The sequence below is a fragment of the Botryllus schlosseri genome, chromosome 3, assembly GCF_051294905.1.
Source record: "Botryllus schlosseri isolate E-star chromosome 3, Bs_hap1, whole genome shotgun sequence".
Classification (NCBI taxonomy): Eukaryota; Metazoa; Chordata; class Ascidiacea; order Stolidobranchia; family Styelidae; genus Botryllus; species Botryllus schlosseri.
Window position 1 is genome coordinate 34,129,369 of NC_137238.1, and position 13,315 is coordinate 34,142,683.

Genomic DNA, 13,315 nt, shown 5'->3' on the forward strand with positions numbered 1-13,315 from the left:
GTGCCCAATCTGAAATCAGACTAGTGACCCGAAATATGTCAATCTCGTTTATGATTCCTGTGTTGTTTTACCAGTTGAAATCTTACACACTGCGTGGGCCTTGAGATCGGGCTGTCGCGCCATAAATTAAAATAATAAATGACATGGGAAGTATATACCTTAAAACAGTGGTTGTAAAATTTTCAAGACATGACCCCCCTCCCCCAATTGTTATGGTAAAAGAGTTCGCGCCCCCTTATCGTCATATCACAAAACGCAACCAGGATGCTAGCAAACCTAAAAGATAGTTAGATAGAATGGAAGGTTCGACTGTGGATGAGAGATTTTGAAATGTGAAACGTATAGCAATAATAATGAACGGGACGTAGATAGCGCGAAGCGCGAAAAAATTCTCAGTTGAGCTCAGCTTCGAGCCCCCTTCAGATACTTTCACGCCCCCAAAGGGGGTGCACCCCCAGTTTGAGAACCACTTCCTTAGAATTATCATGGTGAAATATATTAAGAAAAAGTTTGATCAAGTCCCAGCATTAATTCGATTTTTAGTACGCATTTTATCAATATTTTAAAAAAGTTTCTTTAGACTCTCGCGGGCCGCACAGGACGGTGTGGAGGGCCGCATGCGGCCCGCGGGCCGTAGTTTGCCCACCCCTGCTTTAGACGAAGATCTCGTGTAATGGGAATGGACATGTTTAGCAGGTATGAAAAAGTCATCAAGCACAGGAGGGAGACTATTGGAAAAATATTTGTGAACAACTTTTGATACTTCGAAGCAATGCAGTTCATCAACTCGCAAAATTCGATGCTTACGGTAGTAAGGCGATAAATTGGTACGTAAAGGTACAGATGAGATCAGCCGTATCGCACGGTTTCGCAGGGTTCGAATTCTGCACAAAATGTTGTACATGCATTTCCCCATACTACGATTCCATATTGCAGATGCGAGTGGAAAAGAGAGAAGTAGATGGTTCGTAGTACTGATCAGGAAACCAAAGATTGGAGACGGGTCATTATTCCCACACACCGAGCTAGTTTTGATATTGTGCATTCAATATGCTGCTTCCAAGACAATTTGGAATCAATGGTGACGCCGAGATATTTTGCTGAGTCACATATTGAGATTTGTTTATGATTGATGTTCACAGTGAAATTATGACTGGCATTATTTAAAACGAGCATCTCGGTAGTAGAGTAATAATGAACATATCGCCATTTAAACTAGACTATGAGCCGTTGTTTTGATATTAGTAAAATTGTGTCGAAATTTACTCTTCACAGAGACGATATATAAAAGAAAGGTACATGACCAGCAGAACTCAAGATATATCCTTGTCTGACGGCCATTCAATCATGCGTTTGACGCTAATCTGCAAGAATTCTCTTTCCAGGTTTTGAGAAGCGGCCTTGGACGGCTTTAGACATAAATAATATCCCATATTTTAGCATTCAGATACAGAAATCGACTATAACTATTCACAGAACAAACAACAACTGCCGTGTATTATATTTTGTGGCATATTGAAAGGTCAATCACAGCTGCAAGAAGGAGCCGCGGTTGGGAATCACTGCCCAATACCCATTCATTCGGTCACGAATGTTGTCATGTCAGAGTAATGATATATTAAATATAGAAATGAATATTTAGAACAAATCGAGTCAGCGCGTATAATCTACAAGTAGTATCCTCGTTTTGTTTGACTTCAACAATTGGACGTGGTCGGGCTTGTTCTATTGTCGTTGTTGATGATTATAATGAGAGAATTGGCTACTTAAAGTCGTCGTATCTTTTCATTATATAGCATTCCTGTAGTGTATTCATCTGAGGGAAAATTGAAAAAAAACTGACTGACTGAGGTTATTCTTGAAGGTCTAGTAATCTTCAAGTTGAAAAAACTCTGAATCAGAAGAGTCCACTTTACCGTCAAGTGACGCATAAGTATGACTCGGGACTTGTCTTGGGATTTATTTGTTGCTGACAGTTAGGACTTCGGGGTTCATTCCATGCTGCAGAGAGCAACCCGTTAGGCCAGCAACGTTGTGTCACGTTTGTTTGCGAATTCGTTTTCTTGGATTTCATATTGCTCCGATTTATAAACTAGCTTATCCGAGCATTGATATAGTCATAGATCATATCCCCTACGCCAGGGGTTCTCAAACCAGGGTACGCGAGCAAAGCCATTTTTTTGACACTGAAGGCTTAGTTAATACCACCTACCACCATATTTTTTTATTTTCGTGACACGTTATTTTAACATCCACTGTTTTGCTCATGAACATTGTACGCTAGGGTTACCATATTTTGGAAATCTAAAAAGAGGACACTTTTTCAGAAATTTGAGACCGAAGAAGAATTCTCAAAAATCTGTGAATTTCCACTTTGCGATCGGTTGACTAAAAAAAAGGTCAACTTTCTCACTCAGAGCCCGGAATACGTTTCTCGGTCCCTTCGGTGCTGATTTACGGCATATCAGTCGCATTTTGCTATAAATTTGACCTAAATTCTCAAAAAAGAGGGCAAAAGGGCGTCCTCCGAGGACACTTTCAAAAAAGTCAAAAAAGAGGACAAATCCTCTTATAAGAGGACGTTTGGTAATCCTATTGTACGCACAATGATGAGAAGGCTATGGTTTATATCAGTGCTTCTCAACCGGTGAGTCGAAAAGCTATTTCAGGTGGATCGCGAAGAATTTATAAATGTTGAAGTTTCTAATTACATTCTCCAAATGCTCCAAATACTTATCTTCTCAAGATTAGACGACCAATACGCGTTTGCCTCTAACTTAGCCTATATTGCGCCATAAGCCCCTCAAACCACGTCCCCTGTAACTCACAATAATTCGTGAGCCAAGTTTTAGTGACAGTCATTTTGATTGGAGAGTGAGATCGGACAGTGCGTTATTGTGTATGTATGAGAATTGGAATTTATTATCTCCTCCAAACGCTTGGCGAGCGTTGATAGGAAAATGCAGAACTCCAGCCTGATTTGTCGTTATAATCAGCAAACAATTGCCGTGACGCAAGCTATACTCACAACCCCTTTGCGTTCGATGTAATTGATTGGATACCCGCTATCTCGTTTGCTGATGTTTGTTGTATTCATGTTTTTCGGCTATAATGGTCATTTACACCAGCCGATATACTTTATTTTGATTCCGCATCTGCCGATTGGGAGCACGGCCCACTTCCAGGCTTCTTTAAGACAGCACTTACACAGATCGGATCGCGAGGAGGAGCCTAGATTAACTACCCTCGTTTATAATCATGCCGCACCCCAAACCAAAGGAAGGTGACAAAATGATCTCATGAATTAACATAAATTATGGGGTATTTATTTGGAGAGGTAGGCTATTCAACTTTTAAAAAAATTCTTCGTGCCTGGCACGGTTAAACGTCGTTAGATGTCTTGATTTAAATATGGCTACACCTCCCCCGAACGATAGGTATAATTTATAGATATAGGCACTTCGGTGTCAGCCATATGCCACGCCACGACACATGGACATTTGCTACAATTAATTACTAACAATGGGTCCGCTCGAAGATTAATAATTATAAATGAATAATTATGTTCCCGAAATCTTCAAAGACACCGCCTCTTTTCTCAGCTCTACTGGTAAATCTGATCACGTGGGCTGAGAGAGGGCAAAAATTATAGTAATATATGCAATTGCCAATACCATCGACCGAATTAAATCATGAATTACAGAAAATGTTCATGCTAGCCGCGACCAGATAACTAAAACACACTGACAACATAAAAACTGGACCCAAGAGCAATTGTGAAAACATTAATTGCTAAAGAGGGGCCTGGTGGGTCGCGAAACGAAATTTGAATGACAAGTGGGTCGCGAACTGAAAACGGCTGGGAAGCACTGGTTTACATAACTGGTCTATCGTCGCAACGGCGCATCAAACAGTGTCAAAATGTGTGGAGAGTCTTCTACTCTTCCCCTACGCACTAACATTTATGGCATGTGAGCGAGTTTTTTTTAGACATCGTGAATGATTAAGAATAAATGTCGTGACAGACTTTCCGATGGACATGAAGTACGCAGTCCAAAACACCTCCAGTAACAGACTTACTCGCGGAGTAACGTCAAGCTCATCTATCGCAGTGAAATGATGTTTTAAAGTGTAATGTAGTCTGTGACCATTTGTCTTCCAATAGTGCACGCCTTATACAACATTTTCTCTAATGTGTCCGTCATACATGCACATAATTAGTAAGGGGGCACGCGGTGGAAAAATATTTGAGAACACCTAACCAAACTTTGTTAAATATGTTTCAGAGATATTCTACTATAGCCTACAATTGTGAACGATGTCGTCAGCTGGGTGGGCCATATTCATTGGAGTCCTGGGCGTAAGTAACGGACAGATATGCCATTGGAATATAACAGAACCAGCAGCTACTAAGTATATCAGATCCATCAGAGCGCCAGCTTTCTTCATAGCAAATGTCATCGGGGAAGTTATAACGAATGCCGACCTTGTCAGGTGGAGGGCAGACTCCACATATATCGCCGTAGTAAGATATTCTAGCAGCGATCAAGCATTCACGGAGTTATTGCCAGATCCTATCGGAAATGCAAGCTCATCTGCTGGTCAGCACAATCTGACGATTGACGCAGTCGACGAATCATACAATAACTCGGATATTTTTGTGATCAGCGGAGGATGTACCGTTAACGATGTTTCGCCGAAATTCACTCTAGTCGTGAAATATTGCGACTTGAATTTCTTTGAGCCCGCGGCAAGAGTTGTAAATGTCAGCTATTCCGAAAATTGTGGATATCAGTGCGTTCGCTCTTTCAAATGCGCGAATTCATACGGAGCTTACAACTCTACTTTCAAAGCTATTTGTGACGAGTACGCATCATGGAGCGGGGTTGCGGCTCCATGCGTGGAAACCAATGACCACTCTACCACGGCTGTTAGCTCTACCGCGACTACAAGATCAAAAACCGGTGGCCGTACCGCCGCTACCAAAGAAAAGTCAACGGCTCAAGGCCTAACTCCGTACCACTGGCCTTACACCTCCACTGTCGTTGCTACTTCATGTGTATTCGTTTTTATTCTCATGACAATAGTTATCGCAAATAAATGGAAGGTGTAAAATTACGAATTTCGATAACATGAATTCAGATTAATTTATCATAGTCACTAATGACATCGTGTGTTTTAAGAGAGATGCCCAATTCGGCCTTACTTAAGAGCGAAATGCTCGTTCCTTCGCAGCATTTGACGAATAATAATTGAATATCAATGCGAAATTGATGTAGAAAAGCATATGCTTACAGTGTAAACAGCATAGCACATGACCTTGAAACATGATCACTTGAAAGCATATACTACATAGCTGACCAGCTTTACAAAGGTACGAATCGTGTATGAGAGAGAATTGTATGCTGAAAATATTTGAAAGGTTTGCCGGTGAAGTTGTTTGAAAAAGTTTAAGTCAAAGGATAAGTCTCGGGCCCCCATAACTTGTCTCGTGGGCCTTGCCTTTTACCGTACACGTATATCAGTGACGTGTGGTCAAGCAGTGCCTCATCTGTCGCCAAGACGAGTAAAAGAAAATTGTGAAAACCTTCAGTAGCCTACTTGCATACTCTATCGATGTTGAAGAATGACTAATTTTGAACATTTTGACGCCCATAATCACGCAAATTACAATTTATTTTCCGTTCAGAAATAAAACGCGAAAGGATAGGTGGGGCAGAGACGAACCGAGTCACACCTGTCATAACCAGGGCCGTAACAGCACTTCGTCAGCCCCTCCCAATAAAAACGCTGGTCTTGGGCTCCCCATATGGTGATAAACCTAACCTACTTGTAATCTCCATACGGTGTCCGTTTAGTGAGACGGCTGTTACCGGCTACACGCGCGAAGCGCGAAAAATTTCAATAATTCATGATTGAATCGGCCAATATGATCGTGATTGCATATTTATTGCTATCAATTTTTATCCTCTCTCTGCTCACGTAATCTGATTTACAGGTAGAGCTGGGTGAGTTGTGTTTGAAATGGTAGGACCCCTTAATAATCAGTACACATCTTCGGGCGAATCCCCGTTGGCAGGAACGAAACAGCACTTCGTCCGACCCCCTAAAAAACCTAGGTCTTGGGCTCCAATAGGGTGATAAACCGACCCCTCCCCATCCCGTTGTTCGCTTTCGCCACGAAGTATGCTGCACTGTTTAGTGAGCCAGCGCGAAGCGCAAAATTTTTCGATAATTCATGATAAAATCGGTCAATAAGATCGGAAATTGCATATATATTGCTATCAATTTCTTGTCCTCTCTGCTCACGTTATCAGATTTACCGGTAGAGCTGAGTGAGGTGTCTTGGAAACTGTAGGGCCCGTAAATAATATTCGGGCAGGCGGACCCGTTGGTATGACTTCGTTACTTATTATGTTATTTCGTGACCTCCTATCTGCTATATCAAAAAATATAGAATCGTCCAAACGTACTAAACCTTCAAATTGTATTTCTTCACTGGCATATCATTTCTCCCTGCGGGATGGTATTCGTCTTCTGATGTTCAGATTGCCAGGCGCCTATGGACAATTAAACCGTATGCATTTTGTATATATTACGAAGTTTTCGGTCAGTGTAAGGGCAGTCTTTTTCGGCCAAGGTTTTCGCGCTGCCGATCGTTCTGGCACACTTCTTGGAGTCGCATGTAATAAGTCCTAAATCGTGATAGGTCTTGGTGCGGTAATGGCCAACGCCGATATGTCAATTTCTATGAATCTTGCGTGTTTTCCTTGGGGGAAGAGTAGCCTACCAAATAATCAAGAAATCCGGCAACTTGAAATCGCGCGCAGCGCAAAAATTTTTGGAAAAAGTTGCATAACTTTTCACAAAATTTATGCTAATTCACGAAATATTTTTGGGCCCCCTTCGAGCTCGCCCCCCCCCAATTAGGGGGTTTGGGGTGCGGCAGTTACGGTCCTGGTCATAACGCAATTCATCATAAACAGCTCAGACTTTAAAATAACTGGGATAAACTAGGGTTACCATATTTTGCAATCGGGTATGGACTAAGGAGGACACTTTTTCAAAATTTTTAAACTTAGAATACTGGAGTAAAATCCGGAAAAATGGTAAATTTCTCTCGACGTTGTGGTTGGTTGACTAAAAAGAAGGTCGTCACTTCCGTTCGAGCCACGAATTTCCTATTTAGCTTTATACCCATTTTCACTATCTTAGCTCTAAAAGTCTAAAAGGTGCAAAGGAGGACGAATTCCCAAAAAGGAGGATGTTTAGTAGGGCTCTTCAAAAATGACTTTATTTCTCAAATCCTGCTGGCTACTTGATAAAATTGTTAGGTTACCTAATTTAAGCCTACACACCAAATTTGGTTCAATTCCAACCAGTAGCCGCATTGCTACAGGAGAAGAAAGATTCGATTTGTTATTTAAAAATAAATAATAAAATATTGAAAATTGTCTGTTTGCCCCATGAATGTGTTACGTTGTCTATAGGAACGATGTTCACCAAATTTGGTTCAATTCCAACCAGTGGAAGCGGAGTTATTGCCGTCGCAGGGTAACCATAGTAAAGTGTGGCACAATTAATCTGCCTAACTGGCTGTTGGCTAACAACCGACAATTGCACCGCAGTGAAATAACGAGCTATCGAATTCGCAGCCAACATGAAGTGCCGAGCAAATACCTTCTCTTGCTGATGTAGTTATGTATGTGACTCCAATCCATAACGGCTAAACAGCTACATGTATTTTCCAAACCCACCATAAATTATAAAGTATGTAGTACCTCCTTACGCAGCATGTGAAGAAATGAAGAATACTGATGAGATTTGAAATAACAAGTCGAAAATTCATTAGGGTACCCTTTTGGGTTTATTTGTTCGTAAATCTGCTTCTAAAGAGCCAAGTATCTCACCATTCACCAACCATGAACGTCGCCGTGGCCGATGTATTAGAAAGATACACTATATATAGGTAGGCCTACATGTATTTAAAGCGTGCTTTAAATTAAAACTTATTGGGTGCCACGGCGGTACCGGACATGTAAAATTGTATCTAAAATGCATTTATTATATTTCAAGAGGGACACCAGACACTACCAAAGGAGAACTTAACATGTAAAATCTGTAAGACTTCTTCGCTTACAGTTTGGTTTGATTTTGGATAGCGCAACTCTCACGTCCGGTACTACCATCCAGTCGGTTTCTGTATTTGTTTTATTTTATACTGGATGAATGAATCGTCATACGGTATTTGAATTTTATTTTAGGAAGCACTAAATGCAATGCAGATACAATTTACCAAAAATGCATGATAAAAACTGAGAAATAGGAATTAATTTAATAGCTGAAAATGTAAAAGATCTGAGTTTTCCAAAGGAGTCAAGTTCTGTTTTCTGCAAGTCGTGGCTTCTTAGTAGGAATGGTTCCGAAAACGAAGTCTACAGGTCTAGTTGACAGTAACTCTCCTATCTACTAAGTGCTACCATCTCAGTCGGTTCGAGTGTCAGTTGACACAGGATTTATTTACTAGCACCAGCGCAGTCACAATTCATTGTAATGTTAACAACTTTCTAAAAAATGCCAACGATTCACTGATCGTAAGTTCCACACAGAGCATAATATATGCTACAACAGACATTCTAAAACGAACTTAATGATGGAATAATAAACCTTAATATTGACAGATAGTGCTTAAAACACAGGATAGACTAATTATTAAAACATTCAAATCACAACCATAAAAATAGGTCTCATTGTGGTCCCTCTACTGCTGTTTGGGAATGACTGAGTCAGACCGTTAGAGAGAGCAGGGCATAGTATGGTATGAAACGAAACTTCGGTATGTAATAAAGAAATATTCCAAGTATGGCATGGAAATGTTTTACCATATTCCTATACTTTGGCAGTTCTATCTGTGCCAGAATCAGGACAAAGATCCTACTTCCGCTTAGTCAAATTGATTGTATACCTTGAAAAATCGTTCACCGACAGGCTTCTGTTAAAATTTGGACTCAGACTCACCCACAGTGGTCGAGATATGTTTGAACACAACAAAGTTCAGTAACGATTATCAGGCGACCTACATCGTTGACATGTTACACAAAGAAATTGAAAATGATGCAGCAGGGCTTTTCTAAATGGATATTTACTCCAAAATACGTACAATGTACAAAATGTACGTGCTGGATAATTTCCACACATCAGAAATAGATTAGTATCTCAAATATCGAGCAACCAAGGATGGAAAATTTATCAAATGTGGTAGTGAAGAATGTTGCTATGGTACGGAAAATTGTAATTATGGTATGGAATGAGTGAGGCAGTTTATGGAGTATGGAAATTTCCCCTTCCATACCATACCATACTATGCCCTGAGAGAAGCATGATTACGATTGTGTTAGGATTTACATCTGATAGCACCGGGTTGTATCGCTAGAAACTGCTATCCACACAGCTCTAGTAACAATTCCAATACCATTACACACAACACAGATTTTCGTAGCGTAAGACAGATAGGCACGCATGGCCCATGGCTAGCAAATTACACAATCTACTGCGTAGTCTTCATATTCGTTTATGCACAAGCCGCACAATACGTATGATCAAAATAATCAGCATTCCAAGTAAACCAAACGCGGCCAGCACGCATCCTGCGACAAACGCTGCCGAGTTATCTTGCAGTCCAAATAACAAGCCTAACGATATTATCCACAAAACCACACATATCGAAGGTAGAATGTACGATATTAAGCTAACCTTCTTTTTTCCACGCTTACGGATCATAAACACCCCAAGTCCTAGAAGTGCGAGTGAAAATACAATTCCAATTACCAATATAACCACCGCCGTGGTAAATTTCCGAGCGGCGCCACAAGTAGCAGTGCTAGGCACCCACCCGACATTTTCATTACATGTTGCAGTGAAGGTCTCGTCTGAATCCATGCAGTTGAATCTCTGTGCACAGGTATACCCGCATGGGCTAGTGTTACCTACAGCGGTGGCAGTAGGTTTGAAATAATCCAGGTCGCAGTATTTCACCTCAAGCGTAATTTTCGGTGACACATCGTTGACTGTACATCCGCCACTGATAACCGAGACAGCCATACTGTCATCTAGCGTAAGGTTGTTGATATTCATGGTATGCCGTCCCTCAGAGTTGCTAACGTTTACTCGTCGTTCGTTTGATAATACCGTGAACTTTTTATCGCTCGACGTATATCTCAACACAATCAGATCAGAATTGTTACCCTTCCAGGTAATTCGGTCAGCATTCGTCATGATCTCGCCTGCCACTTCAGCAACGAAAGAGGCTGTAGACCCAACCGAACGGATGTATGATGTATTAGAACCGGTGCTTGGTTGTGTGATAGTCCATGAGCACGTTTGCCCTTGAGTTCCTTGGCATATTCCGAGCAAGCAGAGAATTCGAGTTAATGTTATTATCCAACCAGTGTGTATCAGCTTTTTACATCGCGCCATACCATGAGTGAGTAGATTGCAACAGCCTTATGAGACCGGCTGTGTACTCCGAGCATTCAATTACTTCCTAATCGTAAATCCTCAGAGAATTACAACACAGAACCGGAAGTCCTATATCTCAATTACCCTGCTATGCAGATGCGAGAGAATGAACGTATAGTAAGTCAGCTACATTGACAGTGTTACAATATCATGGGATATCAATCGATCAGAATCAGGTTTATTATTATTTTCATCGTTTCAAAACATCACTAGACTGCGATACAATGAGAAGATATTCGAGACATTGTCTCATAATATACGGCTCTACCTATCCATCAACGCACCAGCTCATCATAAGCATTCACCCACCTCTTCCAATCTCCGCCACAACTTCTACAGATAGGCCCAGTGTAAACTCATGTGCGACTGTTCTTAGAGATATTGTTGTTATTCGCATCGGAATGTAACCGGCAACCGCTGCTATATTTGCCGCCGTGCTTGACTGAACACGTTCCCTTGACAATATAAGAGCAGACGTAGCACCAGTAACAGGAAGGATTACTAACCTACCTACGGATTACGGATAGATGAGCATGAGCAATGATCATGAGCATTGAGAAACGCAGTTCTCACACTTGAATACCCAGACAGGTGTCCTGCTAAGCCGGCTATAAAAAACATTATAATTGGTAGTCCTATAGCTGGCCGAAAGCTAGTGTCGCACTGACCCTCAAAATACAAACAAATAGCTCGTCAGAGTAATGGGACTACCCACTACCCAGAAATCTGAAAATAGACATTGTTCTGAACAATCGCTCTTCGCAATTGACCATTGTTAAGGTCATTGTGTTTGCGGTGTTCCGATTGTTAGGAGCAATCGTCTTTGACGGCTATTTCGGGGTGTATCAATTGCCCTAACCAAATGTAAATTTGCATTTTTAGAATCAGTGCGACACTGGCTTTCGATTGAGACCAGTAACATCAAATTTAAGCACTCGAGTCACCAGCTACTGGACAACCAATTGTGCTGACTTCAGCCGGCTCAGCAGTAGACGTCACTCACTGTGTATTCAAGTGTAAAGACTTCAGTTGCGCATCTATGCGTGGATAGTAGGTTAGTAATCTATAGTAACACTAGATAGCTGCATGAGAATAAAGCGTCGATCACACAGTTTATGGAGTATGGAAATTTCCCCTTCCATACCATACCATACTATGCCCTGAGAGAAGCATGATTACGATTGTATTAGGATTTACATCTGATAGCACCGGGTTGTATCGCTAGAAACTGCTATCCACACAACTCTAGTAACAACTCCAATACCAGTACAACACAGATTTCGGTAGCGCAAGACAGATAGGCAAGCAGGGCCCTTGGCTAACAAATTACACAATCTACTGCGTAGTCTTCATATTCGTTTATGCACAAGGCGCGCAATAATTATGATCACAATAATCAGCATTCCAAGTAAACCAAACGCGCCCAGCACGCATCCTGCGACAAATGCTGCCGAGTTATCTTGCAATCCAAATAACAAGCCTAACGATATTATCCAATAAACCACGCATATTGAGGGTAGAATGTAGGATATTAAGCTAACCTTCTTTTTTCCACGCTTACGGATCACAAACACACCAAGTCCTAGAAGTGCAAGTGAAAATACAATTCCAATTACCAATATAACCATTGCAGTCGTAAATTCCCGAGCGGCGCTACAAGTAGCAGTGCTAGGCACCCAACCGGCATTTTCATTACATGTTGCAGTGAAAGTCTCGTCTGAATCCACACAGTTGAATCTCTGTGCACAGTTATACCCGCACGTGCTAGTGTTACCTACAGCGGTCGCAGTAGGTTTGAAATAATCCAGATTGCAGTATTTCACCTTGAGCGTAATTTTCGGTGACACATCGTTGACTGTACATCCGCCACTGATAACCGAGACAGCCATACTGTCATCGAGCGTAAGGTTATTGATATTCATGGTATGCCGTCCCTCAGAGTTGCTAGTGTTTACTCTTCGTTTATTTGATAATGCCGTAAACTTTCCATCGCTCGACGTATATCTCAACACAATAAGATCCGAATTGTTACCCTTCCAGGTAATTCGATCAGCATTCGTCATGATCTCGCCTGCCACTTCAGCAACGAAAGAGGCTGTAGACCCAACCGAACGGATGTATGATGTATTAGAACCGGTGCTTCGTTGTGTGATAGTCCATGAGCACGTTTGTCCTTGAGTTCCTTGGCATATTCCGAGCAAGCAGAGAATTCGAGTTAATGTTAATATCCAACCAGTGTGTATCAGCTTTTTACATAGCGCCATACCATGAGGGAGCTGATTGAGAGATGAGACCGGCTGTGTACTTCGAGCATTCAATTACTTCCTAATCGTAAATCCTCAGATAATTACAACACAGAACCGGAAGTCCTCTTCTCAATTACCTTGTTATGCAGATGCGAGAAAATGAACGTATAGTAAGTCAGCTACATTAACAATGTTACAATATCATAAGATACTCGACACATTACCTAATCAAGTACAACTCTATCTATCTATCAACGCACCAGTTCATCATAAGCATCCATCCATCTCTTCCAATCTTGTCACATCTACACTCAATTTAAATTCAGGTGCGACTGCTCTTTGTGATTTTGTTGTTATGCGTATCGGAATGTCGCCGCTGCTATGTTAGCTGTCATGCTTCACTAAACATGCTCGTTTGAAAATATTACGACAGACGTAGCGCAAAATTTAAATAAACCGGTAACAGGAAGGATTACTAACCTACCTAAAGACTACGGATAGATGAGCATGAAGAATGAGCATTGAGAACAGCAGTTTTTACACTTGAATAC

At 41.3% G+C, this 13,315-nt stretch overlaps 1 protein-coding gene across 1 annotated transcript; it reads right to left on the minus strand.

The window, feature by feature from the left end:
- Nucleotides 1–8,492: 8,492 nt before the first annotated feature.
- LOC145435124 (uncharacterized) lies at nucleotides 8,493–12,864 on the minus strand. Its single transcript, XM_080312397.1, has one exon. The coding sequence runs from the start codon at nucleotides 12,780–12,782 to the stop codon at nucleotides 11,868–11,870; it is 915 nt and encodes a 304-aa protein (XP_080168523.1). The 5' UTR covers nucleotides 12,783–12,864; the 3' UTR covers nucleotides 8,493–11,867.
- Between the last annotated feature and the right edge of the window lie 451 nt (nucleotides 12,865–13,315).

Coding starts and splice junctions, on each gene's coding strand:
- LOC145435124 (XM_080312397.1), bottom strand. CDS start 12,782: ATGGCGCTATGTAAAAAGCTGATACACACTGGTTGGATATTAACATTA.